Source organism: Dipodomys spectabilis, unplaced genomic scaffold (genome assembly GCF_019054845.1).
Source record: "Dipodomys spectabilis isolate Male_0828 unplaced genomic scaffold, ASM1905484v1 ptg000783l, whole genome shotgun sequence".
NCBI classification, from domain to species: Eukaryota; Metazoa; Chordata; class Mammalia; order Rodentia; family Heteromyidae; genus Dipodomys; species Dipodomys spectabilis.
Genome location: NW_024871460.1, coordinates 3,649,726 through 3,675,790, shown reverse-complemented (window position 1 = coordinate 3,675,790; position 26,065 = coordinate 3,649,726). Strand labels below are relative to the sequence as shown.

The window sequence follows — 26,065 nt, the reverse complement described above, 5'->3', positions numbered from 1 at the left end:
CATTATTTTATAGTAGGCAGAGAAAGTTAAACCAACATTGGAAAATGCTTTGTTTTTAATATGTTTTGAATTTAAGACTAGCTGCTGTGAAAAGAGAGCTGAAAATGAAGGAAATACACTTACAAGATGCTGCTAGAAGGCATTTCCTGAAGCTTCAGCAAGCTCAGCATGAAATGGAGCTACGAAGACTGGATGATGAAATTGAGAGGAAGGTTAGTTATTCTAACTAGAACTCATACGTCTCTGCCTACTCTCACTTAGCTGTAACGCTCACCCTCATATGAAATAGTAATCCTGTCGTCCACAATGAGTACTTCATAGCCCTTTTAATTTTACTTACTTCAACCCTCCACTTTTTTATTATCTTTTATATCTCATTAATGGTAAAATATTTAATACTAAGAAGATTAGGCCAGTTGATTAGTGTCCTTGATAACTACAAAAAAAAGTATCAGATAACTATTAAAATAATTGTGAAAAAAAATTATAAAAATTTGTACATGACCAATTGAAAAGAATTTCAAGTACAAGATATATAGGGTTAAATGTGGATTCTTGTTACACTTCCTCATCGTATTTCCAGAGGTAACCTTAAAAAGATAATTATCCGGCACCAGTGGCTTACTCCTAGTGAGCCAGCTACATGGGAGGCTGAAATTGGTAAGATCATAGTTCAAAGCCAGTCCTGGCAGAAAAGTTCCTGAGACCTCTCTCTTCTCAAGAGAGAAGTAAGCCAGGCACCCATGGCTCACGCCTGTAATCCTAGTTACTCAGGAGCCTTTGATCTGAGGATCATGGTTCAAAGCCAGCCCCAGCAGCAAAGTCCATGAGACTCTTATCTTCAATAAAACACTCAGAAAACTGGAAGTGGTACTGTGGCTCAAGTGGTAGAGCACTAGCCTTGAGCTGAAGAGCTTAGGGACAGCGCCCAGGCCCAGAGTTCAAGCCCCACAACTGACAAAAAAAAAGAAGGGAGAGGAAAGAAGTGGGCGCAGTGGCTTATGCCTGTACTCTAACTAAGATGGGAAGTCTGACACAGGTAGTTCATGCCTATACACACACCTAGGAAAGAAGAAACATCTCAAAAATAACCAGCTCAAATAGCTCAAGAAGTATGTGGCTTGGCAGTGTTGCCCAGCAACCTCAAGATTGAGTTCAAGCCTAATATACAAAAAAAAAAAAAAGGTTAATTGCACAATTATTCTCTATTTGTTTACTTATATTTCTGTATTTATATAAAATGGTATTTTTCTCCCTGTATCTTGTTTTTGTGTCATGCTTTGAAAAATGATATAGCTGAATATCCTTTCAGATAACGTATTTCTTTCTTTTCATTCTTTTTTCTTTTTTATTTTGTCGGTTGTACGGCTTGAACTCTGGGCTTGGGCACTGTCCCTGCACTCTTCAGCTCAATGCTAACGCTCTACCACTTGAGCCACAGTGCCACTTGTGGTTTTCTAGTGGTTTATTGGAGACAATAGTCTCACAGACTTTCCTGCCCAGGCTGGCTTTGAACCACGATCCTCAGATCATTAGCTAGGATTACAGGCATGAGCCACCAGAGCCTGGCAATTATTTCATTGAGTATATTTTACTGATGATTATATACCAAAGTTTACTTAATTCTTGGCTATTGGACATTCAAGTTATAAAAATAGTTTACATTTATTAATTTTAATTTGTTATAATGTAATTACTTAAAATTGTCTAGTGAATCATATTCATATCTCACTATTAAAAAGTATATTTCTGAGGCTGGGAAGGTAGCTCAGTGGTACAATGCTTGCCTTGCATGCATAAGGCCCTGAGTTCAATTCCTCAGCACCACATAAGCAGAAAAAGCCAAAACTGGCGTTGTGGCTCAAGTGGTAGAACATTAGCCTTGAGCTGAAGAGCTGAGGGACAGTGCCCAGGTCCAAAGTTCAGACCCCACGACCAACCGAAAAAAAAAAAGGTATATTTCTTCACCAAAAATAATGCACATTCAGAATTCTGACAACTTCATTTCAAACCCTTTGAGATAGGGCAAGGTGTTTCTTGGCCAAGAGTCCTGCAACGCTTTCAACATCATGATAAGGCCTCTACCTGCCCTCCCGGCCTCCCCATGACCTCGTAGGCTCCATCCAGCTACCTTTTCCTATGTGCGCTTACCCTGCCTGACTCCAGAAGCTCGGCTCTGGCTCCTGCAGGAAAAGCTGAGTGCAAAATTACACACACACACACACACACACACACACACACACACAGGCACGCACGCATGCACGCACCTATGAAAAAACTTCTGCGAGCAGCAAGCACAGTAGATTTGTTTTGGCTCTAGTACATAGCTGTTAGTGTGTCTCAGAATTCATAAGCAGAAGAGCTGTAGCTGAAATTCCTAAAAATTGTTTGATGATTTTCCAAATCACCTGGAGGTGTCCTCTGCCTTCTGGTGCTATCACTGCTGCTTTGGAGACTCAAGGTTGAGCTAGCTGCTTTTGTAGTAATTTACCCTTAAGGTAAATTTTACCCCTTGGATGTGTTTCTTTGGGTCACACTGTTTTATTTTTGCTACTTCTCCTATTAGGAGCATTTGGTAGCCTGTCTTTTAGCCAATAATATCTAACACGTGGTAGTATCAAAGGTAGTAATGTAATCATTAAATGTTTGCCAAATGAATGATGATAGGTGATTGAGGGTTGTTGTTGTTTTGTTTTGTGTACTTTATTCTAATCCAAATTCATAACTGGCTCTTTAGGCAACCAAATATTTAAGATGACTTTTAAGATTGTCTATACCATGCCTTATCCAAACCCTCTGTGATACAGGAAAGAAATGCTTTCAAGTATTCAAAATTTAGACAACTCTGAACTAACTGAATTTGAGCAAAGCACATATAGGTTGAACAGTCCAAGATAAAATTTCAGCTTGGAGTTACTAGGTATCAGATCAAATCTATTTTTTTTTAACCTCAAATAAAAGTTATAGTTAATAAGATGGAACAATCTGCCGGCTCACACCTGTAACCCCAGCTACTCAGCAGGCTGAGAGTTGAAGTTCACAACTTGAAGCCAGTTCACGCAGGAAAGCCGGTGAGACTCTCATCTCCAGTCAGCCACCAGAAAATTGAAAGTGGCACTGTGGCTCAAAGTGGTAGAGCAGTAGCCTTGAACAAAAAAAGCTCAGGGATAGCACATAGGCCCTGAGTTCAGGCCACACAACTGACAATAGAATAAAATAAGTAATTAATTAAACGTTCTATATTTTTAACCAATCCCAAATTTTAGTTGTTGAAGTTTTTCTACTTCGTTATTGGCTACTGTAATCTGAAGAGCCACCCCTTTTCTTGTAGTTGTTATAGTGCATGGTAATTGCGCTTTTTTAAATTAAGCTTATCCCAGATCATTTCTGAATTGGTCAGTGAATACTAATTCCTGCTGGGTGCTGGTGGTTCATGCCTGTAATCCTAGCTCCTCAGGAGGCTGAGAGCTGAGGACTGTGGTTCAAAGCCAGCCTGGGCAGGAAAGACCGTGAAACTCTGATCTCCAATTAACCACCTAAAACCTGGAGATAGAGTGTGGCTTAAAGTGGTAGAGCACTAGCCTTAAGCCAAAATGTTCAGGAACCGCACCCAGACTCTGAGTTCAAGCCCCAACACCACCAAGAAAACCTCATAATTTCTGGTTCTTTTTTTTAATGTCCATATAACCACATAACTAAGCCAGTCCTGATGTCACATGCCTGTAACCCTGGCATGTGGGAGAGGGAGGGAGGAGCAGTAGGAACCTATCTTTAAAAAAAAAATTTTTTTTGTAAATTATTTTTAGTATTCACAGTTTGATGTTTGCCTATAGGTACAAATGAGGGATCGAGAAATCGCCACCACAGCCAGAGACCTAGAAATGAGACAGCTGGAGCTTGAATCACAAAAAAGACTTTATGAGAAGGTATAAATTATTTCCAATGTAGGAAAGCACAATTTGTACAAACTCTTTTCTAGACTATATTTGTGGTTTATAGTATTAATTTCATTCCATTTTTAAGCATAATATATTGTCGTCCAAGATTGTACAGTAGCCAAAATGTCTGGATATACAGCTTATTATAATTCTTTTTATTGTTACTGTAATTCATGTTTCTGTAGCAGCTTAGTCTAGTGTCTAAAGCACCAGATGTAAATCCCAGACTTTGCCTCAGGATTTTTTTTTTCTTGCCGGTTTACAAGTTTCTCTATAAGTATACAATAGTGAATGAAATTATCCTAATAAAAATGGGTTGTCCTTAATTTGAAAAACAAAAGTAACTTATAGTTTTAACGCTAAACAAATGGATAACTAAATATTTTCCCTAAAATAAAAATCTGAAGTGCTCTGTCTAAAATTCTTTGGGTGCCAACTTGATGGCCAAAACATTTCAAACTTCACAGCATTTCAGACTTTGGAGAAGGATGCTTAACCAGAAAACTCTATGCAAGTATTCCAAAATCCAAGAGTTCATCTGAAACATTCCTAATCCCAAGCATTTCAGATAAGGAATAGTCAACTTGAAACTTTCAGGAATCTTAGGAGGAAAATGAGACAAGAACTATGAATCTTCTAGAATTAGATCAGCAGCAAATACCTGCTTAGGACATGAAAGTCAGTTTTTAAGTCACTGGAAAAAGGTATAAATACAAGATTTTTTTTTTTTTTTGGGTCCAGTCGTGGGGCCTAAACTCTGGGCCTGGGCACTGTCCCTTAGCTCTTCAGCTCAAGGCTATTGTTCTACCACTTGAGCCACAGCACCACTTCTGGCTTTTTTTTCTTTTTGCTTATGTGGTGCTGAGGAATCAAACCCAGGGCCTCATGCATGCAAGGCAAGCGCTCTACCACTTAGCCACCTTCCCAGCCCCAAAATACAAGATTTTTTATTTGGGGAAAATATTAGTTATTCATTTGCTTAATGTTAAAACCATAAGTTACTTTTTTTCAGCTTTCTTAGTGTCAAACGTTGATTTTGAAATTAGACTTATCCGCAAATTCATACCAGGTCACACGCTTATTGTTTGTTGTCTATTTTACGTAATATTTAAAACATAGCATCTAGTAATACCTGTAACATTTTTTACATTTCCACACTGAATTTCTTGTAAAAGTGAGCAGAGAATTTGCAGTTTGCCCAGTAAGTCTTCTGTGCTTTTGAATTACACATAATTCACTTGGACTAAGCTAAAGCCTACATTTCTCTGTCTGTCTGTAGTGCTGAGGATCCGACCCAGCCTTGTGTGTTGGTAGGGAAGCGCCCTACCTGAGCTACATGTTGGTAGGGAAGCACCCTACCTGAGCTGCATGTCTAGCCCGGGGAGCTTAATTTTTGCTGTTTTTTCTTTTTCTCCGAGGATGAGGGTGGTGATGAGGGGAATGGCTTAAAAATTCATAGAAGCTTTGCAAGGAAAGAACTAAAACTTCCAGATGTTTCTCTCAAAATTAACATTCTGCTAAACGTACTTTTCTTCTCTGTGTGTAAGACATACACACAACACACTTTTGTACCATTTAAGAGTTGTAAGGAGTTGTGGGGGAGGGAAAGTGGGAGAAAAATGAGAGGGGGTAACAAGTTTGACAAGAAATATACTCACCACCTTATGTAACTGCAGCCCTTCTGTACATCTCCTTGATAATAAAATTAAATTTAAAAAAAAGTTAGTTGTAGACATAATGCTTCTCTGCCCCTAAATACTTCAGTATAGAAGGAATGATTTAATGTAAGTGCATCATAGTTCTCCAAATCAGTATTATCTGGTGTACAATCCTTATTCAGATTAGATCAGTGGTCCCTTTCTAAAAGCCTCTCTAAAGAAAGTCTAAGATTTTTTTTTCAAGTGTCCTATATTTATTCTTTGCAATTAAAAGTGTTCCTAAATCTTTATCTGTATTTCATGACATTTATTTTATCTTATTTTAGAGCTGGAGTTTGAACTCAGGGCTTCTAATTGAATGTTGTCACTGATATTTGGGAAGCCAGATAGAATGGCCCCTAGTTGTTACTTACCTGTTGTCTTTTCGTGGTAAGATTCTTGGCAGGAATGCCATGGAAGTGGTGCTGAGCTTCTGTCTGAGCATCAGATTGGAACAAATGTTTATTACATTCTATACTGCCTTCTGACAGAGGTGTTTCTTTAAGCAGGCGTACTGAGCTAGAAGAGTTAACTGCTTAATTCTGCTTAATTAGAAACAAATACGCGTTTATCATCCTTTTGAAATTGACACTTTATCTGCCAGGCTTACATCTTACATTAAGTTGATTTTCTATTTCTTAAGAAAATTTGCCCTAGAATACAGATAATATTATTATTGCCTCTTGGAAATATGAGCCAAATATTCAGTATATATCTAATTTGAGCTTATTTTTCTATCTTTACACTTTTGTATAATTCAAAATATTTTTCTTTTTAGTTTATTTTAAAGTGAATTTAGCTGCCTATAGATAATCAAATAAATAGAAAAAAGTCAAGAAAACAGATTCTAGTTGGGCACTAGTAGCTCATGCCTGTAACCCTAGCTACTCAGAAGGCTGAGATCTGAGGATTGAGGTTCAAAGCCAGCCCAGGCAGGAAAATCCACAAGACTTTTTATCTCCAATTAACCACTAGAAAACTGGAAGTGGTGCTGTGGCTCAAGTGGTGGCACCCACTTCTGAATTCAACCCCCATGACTGACCAAAAAAAAGGAAGGAAGGAAGGAAGGAAGAAAAAAAAAGAGATTCTAACGTCATTAATGATGATAAGGGAGATTATTTGACACATACAATTTGTATTTTCCTTTTATAGCACATATTCATGAAGGCAGTATTGCTATCCTTTGTCCCTCAACCATTATAGTCATTTGCTTTCACTCCATTCCCTCCCCCTCTCTCCACCCCCCAACCACGAACTTGCTTTCTGTCTCTACAAATTTGCCCATCCAGAAATTTCATATAAGTAGAATTTTATAGTGTGTGGTCTTCCATGGTTAGCTTCTTTCACTTAATGTTTTCAAAGTTATCTATATTATAGCACAAATCAGTACCTCCTTCTTTCTTTATGGCTGCATAATAGTTCAATGCATGAGAAGAACACACTTGCATTATCCATTTGTCAGTAGTAGGAATTTGGGTTGTCTCCACAGTTCTGTTGATGAGCGTTCATGTGCACCTTATATGGTCAGGTTTTTGGTTTTCAGTTTTATGAATGCAAACCTAGGAGAGAGAGAGTTCAGATTTCTCATAAACAATTATTGTTTTCCATACAAGAAGTAGTATCTTATTGTGGTTTTGGTTTCATTTCTTAAATGGTTAATGATGTTAAGTATCTTTTCATGTTTATTGATTCTTTTTACATTTTCTTTGGAGTTTATTATCTGTTTACATTATGTATCAGTCATACTTTCTTGGTGTTTTTAGTCATGCCATTTTTTTTTTGTTAAAAACCTTTTATGTTAATATAATGTGCAGTTATAGAAATCAAGTTACCCCTCACCACTCCTGAAATTTCTTGCTATTTGCTTAATGACTTTTCAAAACCAGATCTATAAAGTCCTTGCTCTTTGTAGTGTGTAGCCATTGAAGTCTCTGTTTAGTTAGCTTGTGGTCAGCTAGCAACTGGACAGAGATTTTCTTATTAGTCCTGCTGAGGGCTCTGTGTGCATGTTGTGCATGTGCATGTCTTTGATGCTTAGGAAGACAGTACAATTCTCACTTAGATTTCACTTCCTGGTTATGCAAAACCTCAACAATTACCAGAAGTGAGAGCTCTCAGTACCTTCTCAAGTCTTGAGCACACACAGCCCTTGCCATGGGCACAGCCTTACCCATGCACCTGTGTTCTCCTGGAGTCCCAGAAATACGTGGGAGTTCTCAGGGCCTCCTGTGAACATCTAAATCCCCAGCTTTCCCTTAAACTGTTTGATTATCCATAATCCACTACCTCAGCCAAACAAGATGTGCTGAGTGTCCTCCAGTTCCTCTACACACGTTCCCAGAGAGCAGGCTGGCTTTCACACTGGGTGAGTTCCGAGAGGGCCCATGGAGACAGCCTGGGTCTGGGGTCTTGGCAGAGAACCGCCCTAGGCAGCCTTTGCTTAGTTTTGGCAGTACTGGAGGTTGACCTCACTGTCCTCAACTCCATAGGAGCCATGCCCCTCACCCTCTCAGGGAGGCCTGCCAGCTTTGTCTTTCCCTCACCGTCGGCTGCTAGGATGCTGGTGGTCAAAGCCAATACAGAGCTCAGAATGGGTGAGTGGGAATTTTGTGGCATGGAGCCTGTTCTCTGTGGTTCCATCACCTCAATGGATGAAGAAGGCTCTCCAGACTGCTACAAACTTTGATTCAATTTCAAAATTCTGAAGAAGTTGAACCTGAAAATTTTTGCCAATATTCAGCATTTTTATGGAGGAGAGAATCTTCAGAAGTCTTTACTTTGTCATTTTCACTGATGATAGTACCAGTATTTGTTTTCTGCTTTGAAAATTAAATGGTACAGCTTGGGTTTGGGTTCTGTTTCGTTTTCTTTTGTTTTTTAGTAGGAGTTGAACTCAGGGCCTCTAGCTTTTGCTTGGCTTTTTCAGCCACAGCTGGTACTCTACCACTTGAGCCACACCTCTGTTTCTAGCTTTTTGCTACTTAATTGAAGGTAAGAATCTTTCTGATTTGTCTGCCGGGTTTCTCCAAACCTCAATGCTTAGATCTCAGCCTCCTTTATAGCTGGGTTTATAAGCTTGAGACTCTTGCATCTGGCATTTTAGTCTTTAGTTGTATTCATATTAGTAGCCTGAAAAGAGGAAAGTCACTTTATATTTTATTACTATTACATAGATTGGCTTGTTTTTTTAACAGAATTATACCAGAAATCAAGAGGTTTTTGCAAAAGAATTTCGAGAAGATGCAGATGCCTACAGACAAAAAGTGGATTTTGAAGAGGACATGTTTCATAAGATGATAGAAACTGACCAAACTCAAACTGGAAATGCTAAGAAGGTAAAAAAACAAAAAAACAAGATTAAATTTACTGAATTTATAAAATATCATTTTTTTTTTTGCTTATGTGGTGCTGAGGAATCGAACCCAGGGCCTCAGGCATGCAAGGCAAGCGCTCTACCACTGAGCCACCTTCCCAGCCCTAAAATATCATTTTTTTTTAAAGAGAATAACAATAAAAGTAGGCTGGGGGTGTGTGGCTCAAGTACAAGATTCTGCATTCAACCATCCCACTACCCAAAAAAGTGATAAAATAAAAGTTTATGGCCAAGCGCTGGTGACTCGTGCCTATAATCCTAGCTACTCAGGAGGCTGAGATCTGAGGATCATGGTTCAAAGCCATACTGGGCAGGAAAGTCTATGAGACTCTTAAACCACCAGAAAACCATAATTTAAAAAAATAATAAAAGTTTATGAAATTGAGACCATTTATTCCTTTGCTTTATTTGTCAAAGTTCTTAGAACTTTACATTGCTTTATTTATTTGTAAGATACTTTATTGATAGTTAAATAATGTTCCCTTTTTTATTTATTTTTTTTTGCCTGTCATGGACGCTGCCCCTCAGTTCTTCAGCTCAAGGTTAGCGCTCTACCCCTTGAGCCACAGCGCCACTTTCAATTTATTTTTTTGCTTATGCGGTACTGAGGAATTGAACCCAGAGCCTCATGCATGCAAGGCAAGCACTCTACCACTGAGCCACCTTCCTAGCCCCATAATGTGTCCTTTATATAAGGGAAATAGAAACTTGAATACTGTCCTACTGTGTTCTGACTTTAAAATTGTCTCTGCATGAATCAGTTGCAGAATTATCTGTGAAACAATAATAACTGTTACCCAGTAAAAGTAGGGACAGTCAAGTAAGTATTGGAAATGGTGTCTTAAAGTTGGGGGAGGAGGCCTGAGAGGACAGAGGGTTGGGGATGACCTGCCACTGGTGGTTCATGCCTATAATACCAGCTACTCAGGAGGCTGAGATCTGAGATTGTGGTTCAAGCAGGAAGGCCTGTGAGACTCCTATCTCTAATTAACCACCAGAAAACCAGAAGTGGCACTGTGCTTCAAAGTGGTAGAGTGCTCACCTTGAGTGAAAGATTTTAGGGACGGCACCCAGGCCCTGAATTCAAGACCCAGAACCAAAAGAAAAAAAAAAAGTGGGACAGGGGAGTAATGCTACACTTGAGAATATTGTACATTGTGAATTTTTAACAAGTTTTCAAAACTTATTTTTTTGAATTTCTTCTGGAGCACTTTTTTATTTACTTTTTAATTTTTTTTATTTTATTTTTTGGTCAGTTGTGGGGCTTGACCCCTGGGCCTGGGCACTGTCCCTCAGCTCTTCAGCTCAAGGCTTGTGTTCTACCACTTGAGCCACAACACCACTTCCAGTTTTCTGGTGATTAGTTGGAGATAAGAGTATCATGGACTTTCCTGCCTAGGCTGGCTTTGAAGCACAATCCTCAGATCTTAGCCTCACGCGTAGGATTACAGGCGTGCACCTGTATTGATTTATATGAACTAAAATAGGACTTGAGGCATTCAAAACAAAACTTTCACTAGTATTCCTTTAGTAAAATTTTAAATGAGCCATGTACTAGAGGTTCACGCTGTAATCCTAGCTACTGAGGAGGCTGAGATCTGCCAGCCCTGTCAGGAAAGTCTGTGAGACTCTTATCTCCAGTTAACTACCAGAAAAAAAAAAGCTGGAAGTGGAGTTGTGGCTCAAGGGGTAGAGCACTAACATTAAGCAAAAAAGTTTAGGGATACAGCACTGACCCTAGTTCCCCAAACCAAGAGCAGTGCAGAGAAATCTTCTGTTCTTAACTGGTTCCCAGAATATCCCTGGGGGGGAGTTGTGCATTTTTATCTTAGAGACTTTTTTTTTTTTTATCTGTTGTGGGGCTTGAACTCTGGGCCTGGGTGCTGTCCCTCAGCTCTTCAGCTCAAGGCTAGCGCCCTACCACTTGAGCCACAGTACCACTTCCGGTTTTCTGGTGATTTATTGGAGATAAGAGTTTCATGGACTTGCCTGCCCGGGCTGGCTTTGAACCGCGATCCTCAGATCTCAGCTTCCTGAGTAGCTAGGATTACAGGAGTGAGCCACTGGTGCCTGACCAACTTTTTTTTTAAATAAATTTTTTATTGTGAAAATACTGTACAGAGGGGTTACAATCACATGAACAAGGTAATGAGTACATTTCTTATCAAGCATTGTGGCCTCCTCCTTTGTTTTCCCCCTACCATCCCTTCCCTCCTATCTCCACAACTACATTCCTCCCCCTACCTGTGGCCTAAATTGTAAAGTTCGTTTTTCGACATAGCATCTGGTACATCTCATTGTTGCAATAGGTCTACTTGTATCCCTATTTAAACAAAAAGTCTTACAGACTTTTGTCTCATTTGTAAACTTAGGCTCTTCCAATTCTTTTTCAAAGTGTTGAATACATAGAAGTTTGTTAAATCCCACCCATCCCCTGGCCAGGAGTTCTCACCTTTGGCTATTAAAAGTGCCAGTGTCGTGCTGCTCGTGGAGATGGGTTTAATTGACTTGTGGTGGATCCTGGAAGTCCGTTAGTTTTACACTCTGGGGTGATTATGCCAGGCACCAGAGTTAGGAGCAACTGAGACACTTGGATGTATTGAATGAACGTTCCACAATTTTAAATAGTCTAACCCTGTATCTCAAATTCAATTTTTCTCTCAGGTAATTGAAGAAAAGTTGGCAAAAGCTGAACAAGCATGCCTGAACACTGACTGGAAAATTCAAGCTCTACATAAACAAAAATGTGACGATCTACAACGAAATGAAAGCTACCAGGAAATGACCAAACTCCTTCGAAAAAACAGAAGGAAGGAAGTAGAGCTATTAAATGCCATGATGGAGGAAGAAGCTAAGAAGGTAAGAATCATGTTAGAAACTTTTTATTAAGCATTTGAATTTTTAAATGGTACATAGTCAAATGGCAAAACATATAGCCAAATAATTTTTATTGAAAAAGATCATCTAATTTCAATGGGTGCTTTTCAGAGAAGTCACCAAATGTTGATGTTTACTAAAAATGATTAAGCTAAATGTTTTCTAAAAATGTTTATAGTAGGGGCTAGAAAGCTAGCTCAGTGATAAGAGTGCTTGCCTTGCATGCATGAGGACCTGAGTTTGATTCCTCAGCACCTCATAAGCCGAAACAGCCGGAAGTGGCACTGTGGCTCAAGTGGTAAAGCACTAGCCTGAAGCTGAAGAGCTGAGTGAGGGACAGTGCCCAGGCCCAGATTTCAGGCCCCAGGATGGGCCAAAAAAAAAAAAAGAAGTTTATAGTAGTACACAGCTTGCCAGCTCCTGAATGCATTCTGCCTGGTGGGGTAATATTGCTACTTTAACTTATATAATTTCTTTTTTTTTTTTTTTTTTTTTGGTCATGGGGCTTGAACTCTGGGCCTGGGCGCTGTCCCTCAGCTCTTCAGCTCAATGCTAGCACTTTACCACTTGAGCTACAGCACCACTTCCAGTTTTCTGGTGGTTTATTGGAGATAAGAGTCTCACAGACTTTCCTTCCCCACGCTGGCTTTGAACAGCGATCCTCAGATCTCAGCCTCCTGAGTAGCTAGGATACAGGCGTGAGCCACCGGCACCCAGCTTATATAATTTCTTATATAAGAAACACATAAGATTTTTCAATGCATGGAAAGTGTTTGTAGCTACTACAACCAGTTGAAAATAACTGACTAGAAATTGGATAGAAATGTCTTTCATAAGAAAGAAGTCTAAGGCAGTCTAGCATTAGTATCACAGCTTCACAGTCTCAGGTTCCAGCAGCCTTTCTGGCCTACCTCCTGGTGTGTGGCTCTCATTCTCCGCTATTCTTTATCATCTGAGGTGACTGCTCTAGCTCCAGCCATCACATGCATATTGCAGACAGCAAAAGAAGGAAGAGTAGGAATGTAAAATGTTCTGCTTCCCATCTGAGTCGGCTCCTTTTTAACTCCTTTCCAGGAGTTACATATCTCACGTTAGCTGCAAAGGCTGCTGAGAAATGTATTTTTTAGTAGGGGGTATTATGATCCCAAAGATAATTAAGAAGAATCAAAATGGAATTTAGAGGCAACGAAGGGTCTGTGTTGCATATGCATAACTTCCGGTTGGTTCTCTCAGCCACTCTGGGTTCTCTGCCACCACAGATGCTGTGGCCCACCTGGGGAGAGAGCAGGCTCTGAGTAACTCTTTCCTTCCTTCTGCTGCTAGCCACAATGTCTGTTTCTCACAGTGGATTTCCATCATAGCCTTATCCCAGATTTATTTTCCTACTACCTCGTTTCAGTGGTGGAGGGCCGTATCTTAAAACCCTTACATTTAACAACAGGAAAAACTGGGGAGAGGTCGGGATGATCCCTAGGCTTTGCCTCAGGAAAATTGCAGTGAAAGCCTTCTTCTTAAGGTAAGGGAGGTGGTACTAAGGCTAGACCGTAAAATGTGGTACTGCTATACTTTGGGGGAAAATAATACTTTGAGAGTAGATAGAATCGTTGTAAGTGCTTTAGATGTTATGCAAAAATCCTTTGTGTCCAGTGTCCTGGATTCTAAAGCTAACTTAACTGTGTGTGGCCTTGGGAAATCACAACCTAGATAGACCTCCCTTGTCTTTCCTGTCCATATATATGTTTTTTGTTTGTTTGTTTGTTTTTGGGAGGGTTGTTGGGGGTTCTTTTGATCCATAGTGGGGTTTTAACTCAGAGCCTAGGTACTATCTCTCAACTTTTGTGCTCAAGACTAGTGCTCTCCCACTTTGAGCCACAGCTTTACTTCCAATTTTCTGGAGGTTAATTGGAGATAGGAGTCTCACAGCACTTTCTGCCCAGGCTGGCTTCAAACTGTGATCCTCAGATCTCAGCCTCCTGAGTAGCTAGAATTATAGGTGTGTGGCACCAGTGCCCAGCTATATTTTGTTTTTATTTAATACATTGATCTTCTGTTCATAAAAATCACATATGGGCTTCCATGTAAAAGCTATAGCATTTCTAGAACATTGGCAAACCTGAGCAAAGATTTAGTAATTTAAATTAATTATCTTAGTTTTCTGCTGAGCTCATTTTAAGATGGCTGTTTTTTACTCATTTTCAGGTAAAAAAGAAGGGACTCATGAAGCTTACTTGACTTCTATATGGCCTTGACTTTTTGAAGCTGGTCAGAAGCTTAGTTGTGGGGCTGGGAAGGTGGCTCAGTGATAGAGTGCTGCCTTGCATGCCTGAGGCCCTCAGTTCGATTCCTCAGTACCACATAAGCAGAAAAAGCCGGAAGTGGGGCTAAGGCTCAAGTGGTAGAGCACTAGTCTACACCTGAAGAGCTGAGGGACAGCGCCCAGGCCCAGAGTTCAGGCCCCATGACCAACAAAAAAAAAAAGCTTAGTTGTTTGAGTTTTACTGACTTTATTAATAAGGTTATAACATCAAAATTAAATAAGTTAATTGTCATTAATGCAAAGCCAGCTTAATTCATATTTGAAATCTATAGAAATGAATTGTTATTTCAGGGATGGTCAGGACTTAACCTCTGTGCTTCACAGCACTCTGAGGTACTGAGTGATATAAAAAGGTGCTCTGCTCTCTGCTCTGTTCTTCCACCTTTGGGGGCTACCGCGGGTACCTCAGTTCCCAGGTCCTGCCTGGCCTGACTTTGAAGGAATGAGGAGAAGAAGACACAGAGGGCTATTCACTGTGGGGCCTGCATTCCACGATTTTAATGACCCTTCTCTGTCACTTAGTGGAAGGAAGCTGAAGAAAAGGAGTTTCATTTGAGAGCAGAAAAGAAAGCTTCTTCTCTTTCGGACACATCTAGAAACTGGTTTTTAAAGCAGGAGCTGAGTGCTGCTTTAGAGCATGCTGAAAGGCCATTTTCTAAAGGTGAGTGAGTCTCCAAAAGTATCTCCCTCTGCATGCTCATACAGATGCCTCATTCAACTGCACATTCTGCACTTGTATTTTGGCCTTTTTACTCCAAGACGCTGTTAATCACTACTCGAGATCCTCAGTGGTATTCACTACTTTTTTGTGGAGGATCAGTTGAGGATGTGGCACTGTTACAAAAACAGCTCTGATCAAGAAAAAAGCATCAGCCACCCTCCATCGGTCCAACATCCTCTCAATCTTCCAGAATGTGATTTTTTCCCACAGGGTTTTTTTCTTGTTTAAAATTAGATGCTTTTCTGGGCACCAGTGGCTCACACCTGTAATCCTAGCTACTCAGGAGGCCAACCCAGGCAGAAAAGTCTGTAAGACTCTTTTCTCCAATAAAACTACTGAGAAGAAGCTGGAAGTGTCACTGTGGCTCACGTGATAGAGTGCTAGCCTTGAGCACAAAGATGCTCAGGGACAAAGCCCCGGCTCTGAGTTCAAGCCCCATGACCAGCAAAAAATAAAATAAATTAAATAGATGCTTTATATAGAATAATATTTATCAAAATGAACTCAAGGAAATGGACACAGAGATTTTTTTTTGTTATTTTTCTTTTCCTTTCTTTTTTGTCTCATATGTAAGTTTATCTGTTTTGGAGTGGGTAAAGCAGAGCACAGAAATGGAGGAACAAAGGGTAAACAAATGCAGCAGTGGTACTTGCTAGATACTATGCTGAAAATGAACCGTACTACTTGTGAGTGGGGATGGGACAAAAAAACTGGGGTGACATTGTCCAAAAAGAAATGTGCTCTTGGGGCTGGGAAGGTGGCTCAGTGGTAGAGCGTTTGCCTTGCATGCCTGAGGCCCTGGGTTCAATTCCTTAGCACCACATAAGCAAAAAGAAAAAAGCTGGAAGTGGTGCTGTGGCTCAAGTGGTAGAGTGCTACCCTTGAGCTGAAGAGCTGAGGGACAGCGCCCAGATCCAGAGTTCAGGCCCCACGACTGGACCCAAAAAAAAAAAAAAAGAAGAAGTGTGCTCTTTACCTGATTATATCTGTAGATCGATCACCTTTATAATAACAATAAAAGCTCAGGGACAGCACTCAAGCTCTGAGTTCAAGCCCTAAGACCAGTACTTAAAAAGGAAAAGAAAAGAAAGTTTTCTAAACAGTTGATCCCTAGAACAATAGTAAATTGAATTACCGTGTAGGCTCTTCTTATAGAATATAATCAAACATTAAGTTTGGTACAAAGCTTGCAGCAGTATTAACTGAAAAATCAAATTCTAAAATAGAGTACCAAGATGGATACATTTATTTTAGTTTATTTTTACTGCTTCCGTTTTTTATTATGTATATTAATTACACTCGTGTAATTAGTCCATATCCATACAATCTACAATGGTATTGTATTGCTGTGTGATTAGAAATTTATTCAAGCTGTGCCTAGTGGTACATACTTGCAATCCCAGCACTTGGGAAGCTGAAGCAAGAGGATCATGAGTTCAAGACCAGTTTGGGCTATATAGCAAGACTATCTACACCAAAAAAAAAAAAGAGCCTGGCACTGGTGGCTCACGCCTGTAATCCTGGCTACTCAGGAGGCTGAGCTCTGAGGATCGAGGTTTGAACCCAGCCCGGACAGGAAAGTCTGTGAGACTCTTATCTCCAGTTAAACACCAGATAACCGAAAGTGGGGCTGTGGCTCAAGTGGTGGAGCACTAGCCTTGAGCTGAAGAGCTGAGGGACAGCGCCCAGGCCCAGAGTTCAAGCCCCAGGACTGACAAAAAAAGAAAGAAAGAAGAAAAATAAATAATAAACTACCCATTAGTGGTCACTCCCAATTTCTCCTCCATTCTCCCTACCAGTCTACTTTGTGTTTGTAGATTTGACTATCTAGGCAATTTCATTTAGGTGGAGTCATTTAGGTATTTTGTGTCTAGCTTATTTTACCCAGCATAGTATTTTGAGGTTTCCAATGTTGTAACATGAATCAGCTCTATTCTTTCTTATTACTAAATAATATTTCATTGTAAGGATATTCTGTATAAATACATTCATGATTTAATGGACATTTATGTTGTTTCTCCTTTTTGTTTTTTAGGAATAGTGTAGGTGTACTACTTTGTCTTTCTCTTTCTTACTTTGTTCCTTTTCCTCCTTTCCTTCTTGTTGAATTTCAGTAGTAATTAGGGAAAAGGGGACAAAAATAAGAACCACAATGAGAAAAAAATTGAAAGACATAAGACCATAATGGTATACCAGTTCGCACCTATAAAGTTGACTATAATCAAAAAGATAATAACCAGTGTTGATCAGGACCAGAGAAATTGAAATTCTGCTGTGGGGAATTGTGACATGGTGCATTTACTTTGGAAAACAATTTGGCAGTTCCTCCAAAGGTTGTAGTGACCAAATGTCTCGACAGTCCCACAGGAGAGCTGAAAACATGGGTCCATATAAAAATTTACACATCAACATTTGTGGCATCATTGTTCCTGACAGCCCAGTAGAACAGCCCAGGTACTCACCAGTTGAGAGATAAGGGGGTTGTGGTGCAGGCCTGGCATCCCTGCACCATCGTGCATTCCAGGCTACTCTGGACTACATAGCCAGGCCTGTCTCCAAAAACAGTGATAGATTTATATAACAGACTCTTTCTCAGTCATAAAAAGAAATGAAGTACTGATCTATGCTACAAAATGAATGACACTTGAAAACAATGTCAAGTTAAAGGAGACAGACATCAAAGCTACCTCATCTAGGATTCTATTTATATGAAAGGCTCAGAAGTGGCAAGTCTATAGAGATAAAAGTAGATGGAGGGTTGTCTGGAAGTGGGGGAGGTGGTGACTGCTAATAGATATGGGGTTTCTTGGGGGGCATTGTTGGATATGTTCTAAAATTAGTGATGATAGCTGCACAAATTATAGACTTTAACAGACTGAATTTTGTGGTGTGTGCATCTCAGAGACTCAACTGGGTGCTGGTGGATCACGCCTTAATTCTAGCTACTCAGAAGGCTGAGATCTGTGGATCACTGTTCAAAGCCAGCCCAAGCAGAAAAGTCCCTAAGACTCTTACCTCCAATAAACTACTCAGAAAAAGCCAGAAGTGGCACTGTGGCTCAAGTAGTAGAGTGCTAGCCTTGAGCACCAAGAGCTCAGGCACAGTGCCCAGGCCCTGAGTTAAAGCCCCAGAACCACTGGGGGTGGGGTGGCGGGAGTCAACTTGAGGGAAAATAAAGGCAGTTACCAGATAGGGCCATTAATCTAGCTTTCACATGACTGGGGTCTCGAAAGGGGGCTAGAGGACCAGGGGTGGCACTTGAGATGGGAGAAGGTGGCGGCCTGCCACAGCAGTGCCCAGCTGCAGGATGGGGTTATTGAACCGCGATCCTCAGATCTCATCCTCCTGAGTAGCTAGAATTACAGGCATGAGCACCAGCACCTGGCTAAAGTCTGTATTTTTGTTGTTTTTGTTTTAACTGAAGGTGTTTGAAAAGATGATCAAAACTAGCTTAGCTCTTGATTTTTATCAACTATATTTTCCTTGTCTCCTGAATTTTGTCAGGAGTTTTTCACCAAGGACCATTTAGCATTAATAACATTCTCTCTCCCTCAACATCATCTTCACCTCACTTTCTAGCAGAAGAGTCCTGTTTGCGAAGGGAGCAGAAGGCCTCAGGCTCTTTGGCCAGGACCTCACAACTAACTGACATTTCTGGAATAGATCCCTCAACAGGACGTAAGTTGATAAATAAGGAAGATTTCATCTGTCACTTTGTATTTCACAATCTGTAAACAACAGTGGTTTAACTGGTTTCCCTAGCATGCCGATGCCATTTTCCCAGGGCCCTGGCAGTGGGAAATCCCAGCTGAAGGCAGCAGGGCTTGCTCAGACTTCCAGCCCCAGCAGAGTCAGTCTGCTGAGTTCCTAGCCCAGCGCTGCCACCCAGAACAAGCACTGGAGCTCTTGCAGAAGGCTGCCACTGGCTAAAGCAGTAACACAACCCACACAACTACTTCCACATCATCTTTGTGAAGCGAAAAATCTCTTCCTCTGGGCCAGGTGCCCTCCACCAACCACAAGGAAGACGTGCTGGCTTCTCTGTTCTGGTGCTCTGCTGACACGAATCGCTTCATGCTGGCCAGGCGACTTGTCATTGCTAGACTTGAAGCATGAGGGGACTTCAATGATGGCAGAGATGGGGTGGGAACATCTTACCAAATATAATCACAGCATGAGCCCCCAGGGAACTAGCAATTCTCACAGTAAAGTCTCTTATTTATTATAAAGAGGAGGGAAAGGACAAGACTTTCAACTGACAGTAAGCTGCCGAATAGACAAGGCAGAATTTCTTGAGTCTTGTGAATTATTTTTGGACATAACTTTTGGACAAAGTCTCCAGAAGGTGAGTTTTAAGCCAAAGGTTTTTATTTGTTTGGTTTTTGTTTGTTTTTTTTGTCCAGTCCTGGGGCTTAGACTCAGGGCCTGGGCACTGTCCTGAGCCCTTTGCGCTCAAGGCTAGTGCTCTTCCACTTGAGCCACAGCGCCGCTTCTGGCTGAGAAGACAAATTTTATAAGAAACATTACTGATAACAAGTCATGAGATTCCAGTATTATGTCAAATATTTTTGCTAAATTATATTTTTATATGTTTCTGTAAGTTCTGGTCCAGAAGAAGAATTAAACCAAAAGTCATTTGTGAGTCAGATAAGAACAATGGCTTCTCAGCTCTTCTCTATTCTGACATACCAGAACTTAAACTTAGAAATTTTTTTTTTTTGGTTGGTTGTGGGGCTTGAACTCTGGGCCTGGCACTGACCCTGAGGTCTTCAGCTCAAGCTTACTGCTCTATCGCTTGAGCCACAGCGCCATTTCCGGTTTTCTGGTAGTTAATTGGAGATAAGAGTCTCATGGACTTTCCTGCCCAGGCTGGCTTTGACCTTCGATCCTCAGATCTCAGCCTCCTGAGTAGTTAGGATTACAGGTGTGAGCCACCAGCACCTGGCTAACCTTAGAATTTTTTGAGACAAGATCTCACTATTTTTCCCAGGATTATTAAACAGCCTCCCTTTCTAGCCTCCAGAATAGCAGAACTACAGGCACACACCATTGTACACATTTGGGGGGGGGGGGGGTCTGGTCATGGGGCCTGAACTCTGGGCCTGGGCGCTGTCCCTCAGCTCTTCAGCTCAAGGCTAGCACTCTACCACTTGAGCCACAGCGCCACTTTGGCTTTTTTCTTATGTGGTGCTGAGGAATCGAACCCAGGGCCTCAAGCATGCAAGATGAGTGCTCTACCACTGAGCCACCTTCCCAGCCCCCCCATTGTACACTTTTAACTATATGGTTCTTAATAGTTCAGAATGAAGTGAAAGAATTGTTTATTTATTTGACAGCAAAATGGAAAATATACGCAAGTTACATTCCTTTGGAGGAAGAAAGCAGTTTTTCAGAAATTGTAATTAACTGCTTTATATATCAATTTTAGCGATGTGTGTGCATTTTATATACGTACACATACATATGTATATATACGTATACATACACACAAATCCATGTCATTTTATTTTTATGCTGGTCCTAGGGCTTGAATGTGGGGCCTGAGTGTTGTCCCTAAGCTTTTTGTCTCAAGGCTAGTGCTCTTCCACTTCTGGCTTTTTTTTGGAAATTAATTGGCGATAAGAGTTTCATGGACTTGCCTGACCAGTCTCACTTCCAACGGCAGTCCTCAGCTCTCAGCCTCCTAAGTAGCTAAGATTATAGCATGAGCCACCAGTGTGTGCCTAGATGTATATTTTTAAGTCTTTTTTTTGCCAGTCCTGGGGCTTGAACTCAGGGTCTGGGCACTGTCTCTGAGCTTCTTTTGCTCAAGGCTAGCACTCTGCCACTTGAGCCAAATACCACTTCCAGCTTTTTCTGTGTATGTGGTACTGAGGAATTGAACCTAGGACTTCATGCATGCTAGGCAAGCTCTCTACCACTAGGCATATTTCTAGCCTACATGTGTGTGTATAATATATATATACATTATATATATATATATTTTGTTTTTTGTTTTTTTTTTTTGTCGGTCATGGGACTTGAACTCTGGGCTTGGGCGCTGTCCCTGAGCTCTTCAGCTCAAGGCAAACACTACTGCTTAAGCTACAACCCACTTCCGGTTTTCTAGTGGTTTATTGAAGATAAGATTCTCACAGAGGGGCTGGGAAGGTGGCTCAGTGGTAGAGCACTTGCCTTGCATGCCTCAGACCCTGGGTTCGATTCCTCAGCACCACATAAGAAAAAAGCTGGAAGTGGCTCTGTGGCTCAAGTGGTAGAGTGCTAGCCTTGAGCTGAAGAGCTGAGGGACAGCGCCCAGGCCCAGAGTTCAGGCTCCACGACCGGACCCAAAAAAAAAAAAGTCTCACAGACTTTCCTGCCTGGGCTGCCTTTGAACCGTGATCCACAGATCTCAGCCTCCTGAATAGCTAGGATTACAGGCATGAGCCACCAGTGCCCAGCTAGCCTACATGTATATTTTTAAAGTATATTCTTCACCTCCTCAAATTCTTCCTCAGTCAGTGTGAAGCAGGCATTCCACTTGATAAATTATGTCATTGAACCTGGACTCTGGATTCCCCTGGAGCTGTAATACAAGGCACACAGTACTTGTATGACTGGCAGAGTAGTTAGGGTCCGCATTTGCCACCTGTGCTACTTGGGCCTCCTTGTCTCATTACCATAAGCAGCAGAGTGGCAGAGCACTCACTGTTTTGAAGAACTCACATTCTTAGTCAAGCTCTGCTCCTGATTTCCAAATTCAGATGCTCAGCAACCCCATTCAATTCTAACAGTAAGCTAGCCCTAACAGTAAGTTCAACAGATATTTAGTGGGGAAAATGACTCCACACCAAGGAATCTGTGACTATTTTTGTTAGAGAAATTTGTTTTTTTACAATATTCATTTATTTCACCACTGATTTTTACAGCATATAACTAATTCAGCTACTAGTAACTTTGAATTTTGTTTCAAGTTCCTCTCCGTAGAAGCACAGCAGAATGGGACGGCAAGAAAGAAAATCTGCTCAAGAAAGTGCGAGACCTCCGCCAGAGACTCACCGCGCAGGCCCAGAACAGACACCTCAGCCAGAGTCTTTTGGCTACGTAGAAGGTGTCACCTTGTCACAGAGAAAGAGAAATACCTACTTACAATCAATGACACTTACTTTTAGATTATTTATTCAGAATTTTTTAATGACTACCCTTTTATATAGAAAAACATGCCCATGAAAATTATGTGTTCTGTTTAATTCTAATACTTTTGGGCTTGTAAATGGCCTCTTGAACTTTTCCCAATAAATGTTTTGGAGTCTTCTTAAAGCTGTGTCGTGATTGGTGAATCCCAGGTCCCCTGCCCAGAGCCGCCAGCAAGATCTCTCCTCTTTGCAGGTGACACGTGACCTGTCTGGCTCTGCTTCTCCAGCGATCATCAGCACCACCTACTCTGGCCCTCTGCCCCCCAGATCATCCCAGCAGGCTTCATGGTGTCATGAACCTGCTTCCGACTCCCAGACTCTGCCCATTAGTAAAGGATCGAAGAAGCCACTCACACACTTGAGGAAGCATTATGTGTGGTGTTGCTGGCTCAGTGCTTAACAGAGTCAGGATGTAAAACATGATAGTTCCTCTGTATTTGCGGCACAAAGGATAATCGCGTGGTGAACCAAATATTTTCAGTCAGCAAACTGCACTCTGTCCAAGGGGCAAAGTACTACAGCAAGTACTATGGTATGTGTTGTTACTAGGTTAAGCACTTGTTTTCTAGTTGTTTCCCCAGCCCTATTGGCCCTGTGTTTTGTGAGTTGGGCTGTGTGTTCCCAACAGAAGTTACAAGGTATAAGCCTCATGGGATGGATACCTTGGTGGACTAGAAACTTCTAGCTCACCTAAAAGCATTTGGACCCTAAAGCACTGATTCTGCCTGTCAGAATCAACTGTATATTGCCAATCTTTTACCCCTTTTAGCTACTTTTACTAACATTTATACCTTTTCCTTCTTTTTAATTTGCAACTACACAGAAGTACACGTACAATCTGTAGTTTCTTTAAAAGTTTTTGTTCTTGCAGCAAAAATGACTTGTGAATAGTCTCACCCACATGATCTTTCCATCACCTTTCCATCAAATTTCTCTGATCCTGTATTTCTCCCAATAAAAATCTCACAGACTTTCCTGCCAGGGCTGGCTTTGAACTGTGATCCTCAGATCTCAGCCTCCTGAGTAGCTAGGATTACAGGCATGAGCCACCAGTGCCCAGCAGTCCCTGAGCTTTTGTGCTCAGGCCTACTACTCTACCACTTTGAGCCACAGCTCCACTTCCAGTTTTTGGTCATTAATTGAAGATAAGAGTCTCATGGATTTTCCTGCCTGGCCTGACCTCGCATCCTCAGATCTCACCCTTCTTTCTGAGAAGCTGGGATTCCAGGCATGAGCCGCCAGGGGCCAGCCCAGTGATCATCTTGATGATGCCATCACTGCAGACTTCAGACGCTCCCCTGAATACCTTTGGTCACATGGGTTTGGTTGTCATTTTAAAGGATATCATATGACGTATATAAAATACATTTCCAGTTACCTCTTTTCTTCCTGACATTCTACCCCAGTCTCACTGTGACTTCTTTATAACATGAATTCTCTGCAATTAAAAAGGGCTGACTTAGCTGGGCACTAGTGGGCACCTCAGATCTGAGGATTGCAGTTCAAAGACCATCCCAGACTAGTGGGTAAACATGAACCAAGAGTCTGGGTGCCAGGATCCCGTCCGCGCGGATGGAGTGCCCTGCCATGCACACCATGTTGGAGGCCACTGGAAACAACACTCAGATAGACTAGGCTGGAGGCCAGTGTTCAGAGCTGGTGGCCAAGACCTGGACCTCCCTGTGGAACACTGTGTGTTGTGTTGGGAAGACTGCAGGAAATAATCCTCAGGCAGGGACTGTGAAGGTGGGAAGCCATGCCCTCTCCCCAGGGCATAGGGACCCTGAATGTCCCTCACACCCTTTGCTGGGGGACCGGAAAGTGCAGCAGAACAACACAGCAGATCCTGTAGACACCTCTTCCTGCAGGCTCTGCTGGCAGCTTTGGAGCAGGTCACAGCAGATGAGGCTGCTGTAGCAGCGCCAGGAGCGAAGGTGCTTGTGGCGTGGAGGCCCTGGTAGGTGACCAGGGCACTACTGAGTCTGGAAGTGGCTCAAGCTTGTGTGGTCAGTTCACAGATGTAGACGCAATGTTGCCTCAGTGCAACTGGCCAGAATTTCCCTGGTAAGATGGCAGTGTCCATAGCTTAGGAAGAAGAAGGATGTAGGGTGGACTGAGGAGAGCATACTCAGGAAGACTCCTCAGGAAGGCACTGAGTGAAGGGGCACCTGCAAACCGAGCCAGGCACTCACCCCAGGCAGCCAGCTGCAGCCAAGGGCAGCGGGGGAGTAGGAATTTTGGGGGTCTTTGGCCTATCTATATGTATCTATCTATCTATATCTATCTATCTATCATCATCTATCATCTATCATCTATCATCAATCATCTATCTATCTATCTATCTATCTATCTATCTATCTATCTATCTATCTATCTATCTATCTATCTATCTATCTATCTATCTATCTATCCATCCATCCCCTAAGAGTGCAGTGGACTGGCAGCCTACCAGATTGTTCACTTGGTGCCTGTGACAGGAAAAGCGCCAGGCTTGATGGCCAAAATCCTGACCTGCTTTGCCCGGGAGCCGGGCCCATTCCTAGGGGAGGCCTCGCCCCGCCAGGGGACCCATAGCGGCTCCTCGACGCCCCAGCCTCCGGGGGCTCTGACTGACACTCGAGCCTGTGGGTCTCAATCCAGGACCTGAACGCCATGCAGTCAACACTACCACCGCCCAGGGAGGGTTGTTAGCCCTTGGGAAGGTTTCTGGAAGGTTCCCCCTCACCAGGACGGACAGGGCCCCGGGTTTCCCAGGGGCCGAGCCGAGGTGGGGTGATGGCCGTTTGCTGCGATTAGCTCTCTGGGGATGAGCTGGAACTCGCCGGGCTCCGTCCCCCGGCACGCAGCACGCACGCCCCGCGGCCGAGCCCACCCCGCCCGGGACAGCCCCGGCTCACGGGGCGAAGCGCGGGGCCGAGGCTCAAGGCCCCGCCACGTGGGCGCGGCCCCGCCCCCGGCACACATCACCCGCGTCCGGCTCTACCCACGCACCGCTACCGCTGCCGCTGCTTTGACTCCCTTTGGTGTCCCAGCCTGAGGGCAGTAAAAAAAATCCGTTTTTGTCTCAGGGCTCTGAGGACAGGGAAGGAACAAAAGTATTGTGCCCCGTGTGAGGATCGAACTCACGACCTTCAGATTATGAGACTGACGCGCTACCTACTGCGCTAACGAGGCACCTACTCGCAGCTTCCGGCTGTACCCTAATGAGGCTACAGCGGCAGCAAACGCACTGCGCATGCTCGCAGATTCCAGCTCTCTTTTCCTATTGGCCGGGTTCCGGGCCTGGGTTCCGGGAGTTCCCGACGCCTGCGCCGGCTCTTCCCACCCGCGCTCCTCCGGAGGAACGGGCCGGCGGCGCTGTAAGAGCGCTTGCACACGCAGAGGGCACCTGCGGGGTGTGCTGCCGGCCCTGCGCGGCCTGCGTTCGCGGACCGGCCGGAGTGCGGGGTCCGACCTCGCGCTGGTTTGGGTTGCAGCCGCTGCACCACTCCCCAGAGCCCCCAGAGCCGCCTCTGCGCGGGGGCTGCGGCGACCGCCCGAAGCGTCCCGCCTCCTCTAGGCGCGTTTCCAGCCGCGTGCACCGCAGGGGAGGGGCGCGGGGGGCGCGGGCCGGGCGCGGCGGGGGCGAACCCGGGGTCCGGGGAGGCGGATGGCGGGGACCCCCGAGCTCACGCCCCCGGGGTCCCGGCAGGAACCCCCCCCCCCGCCACCCCCCGCGCGCTCTGGATCCGGACTCGGGGCGCCGCCCGGCAGGCGCCGTCCCGGCCGCTCGGTCCCCCGCGGAGAAGCTGACCCGCCCGGCCCGGACCCCGGCGTCCTCGGCTCCATCCCTGCCAAGTCGTGTGCAAATAGAAGGAAAAGAAACCCCGGAGCCCAGGTGCGGGCCACGCGACGGGCGGCGATCACTCTGCCAGAGGGGGTGAGGGGCCGGGCGCACGGAAGGAAGGGTCCCCGAGCCTTTCTGCCC

At 43.2% G+C, this 26,065-nt stretch overlaps 1 protein-coding gene and 1 non-coding gene across 11 annotated transcripts in view; one reads left to right on the top strand and one right to left on the bottom strand.

Annotated features, from left to right (window-relative positions):
* Nucleotides 1–22,115, top strand: part of Tbc1d31 (TBC1 domain family member 31) — a 62,840-nt gene extending 40,725 nt beyond the window's left edge. For 3 of the 10 annotated variants that reach the window (XM_042673130.1, XM_042673136.1, XM_042673139.1), the window contains 7 exons: nt 77–212; nt 3,834–3,926; nt 8,830–8,970; nt 11,673–11,867; nt 14,725–14,863; nt 18,506–18,601; nt 21,877–22,115. In XM_042673130.1, the coding sequence (XP_042529064.1) occupies nt 77–212; nt 3,834–3,926; nt 8,830–8,970; nt 11,673–11,867; nt 14,725–14,863; nt 18,506–18,601; nt 21,877–22,010 (934 nt within the window). In that variant the 3' untranslated portion in view covers nt 22,011–22,115. Of the gene's footprint in view, nt 1–76; nt 213–3,833; nt 3,927–8,829; nt 8,971–11,672; nt 11,868–14,724; nt 14,864–18,502; nt 18,602–21,876 lie in introns of all 10 variants that reach the window. The other 7 variants (XM_042673129.1, XM_042673135.1, XM_042673133.1 and 4 more) reach the window with 4 other exon arrangements.
* A 3,084-nt stretch (nt 22,116–25,199) lies between these two features.
* Nucleotides 25,200–25,272, bottom strand: Trnam-cau. The gene has a single exon. It is a non-coding gene; the product is annotated as a tRNA-Met (tRNA).
* Between the last annotated feature and the right edge of the window lie 793 nt (nt 25,273–26,065).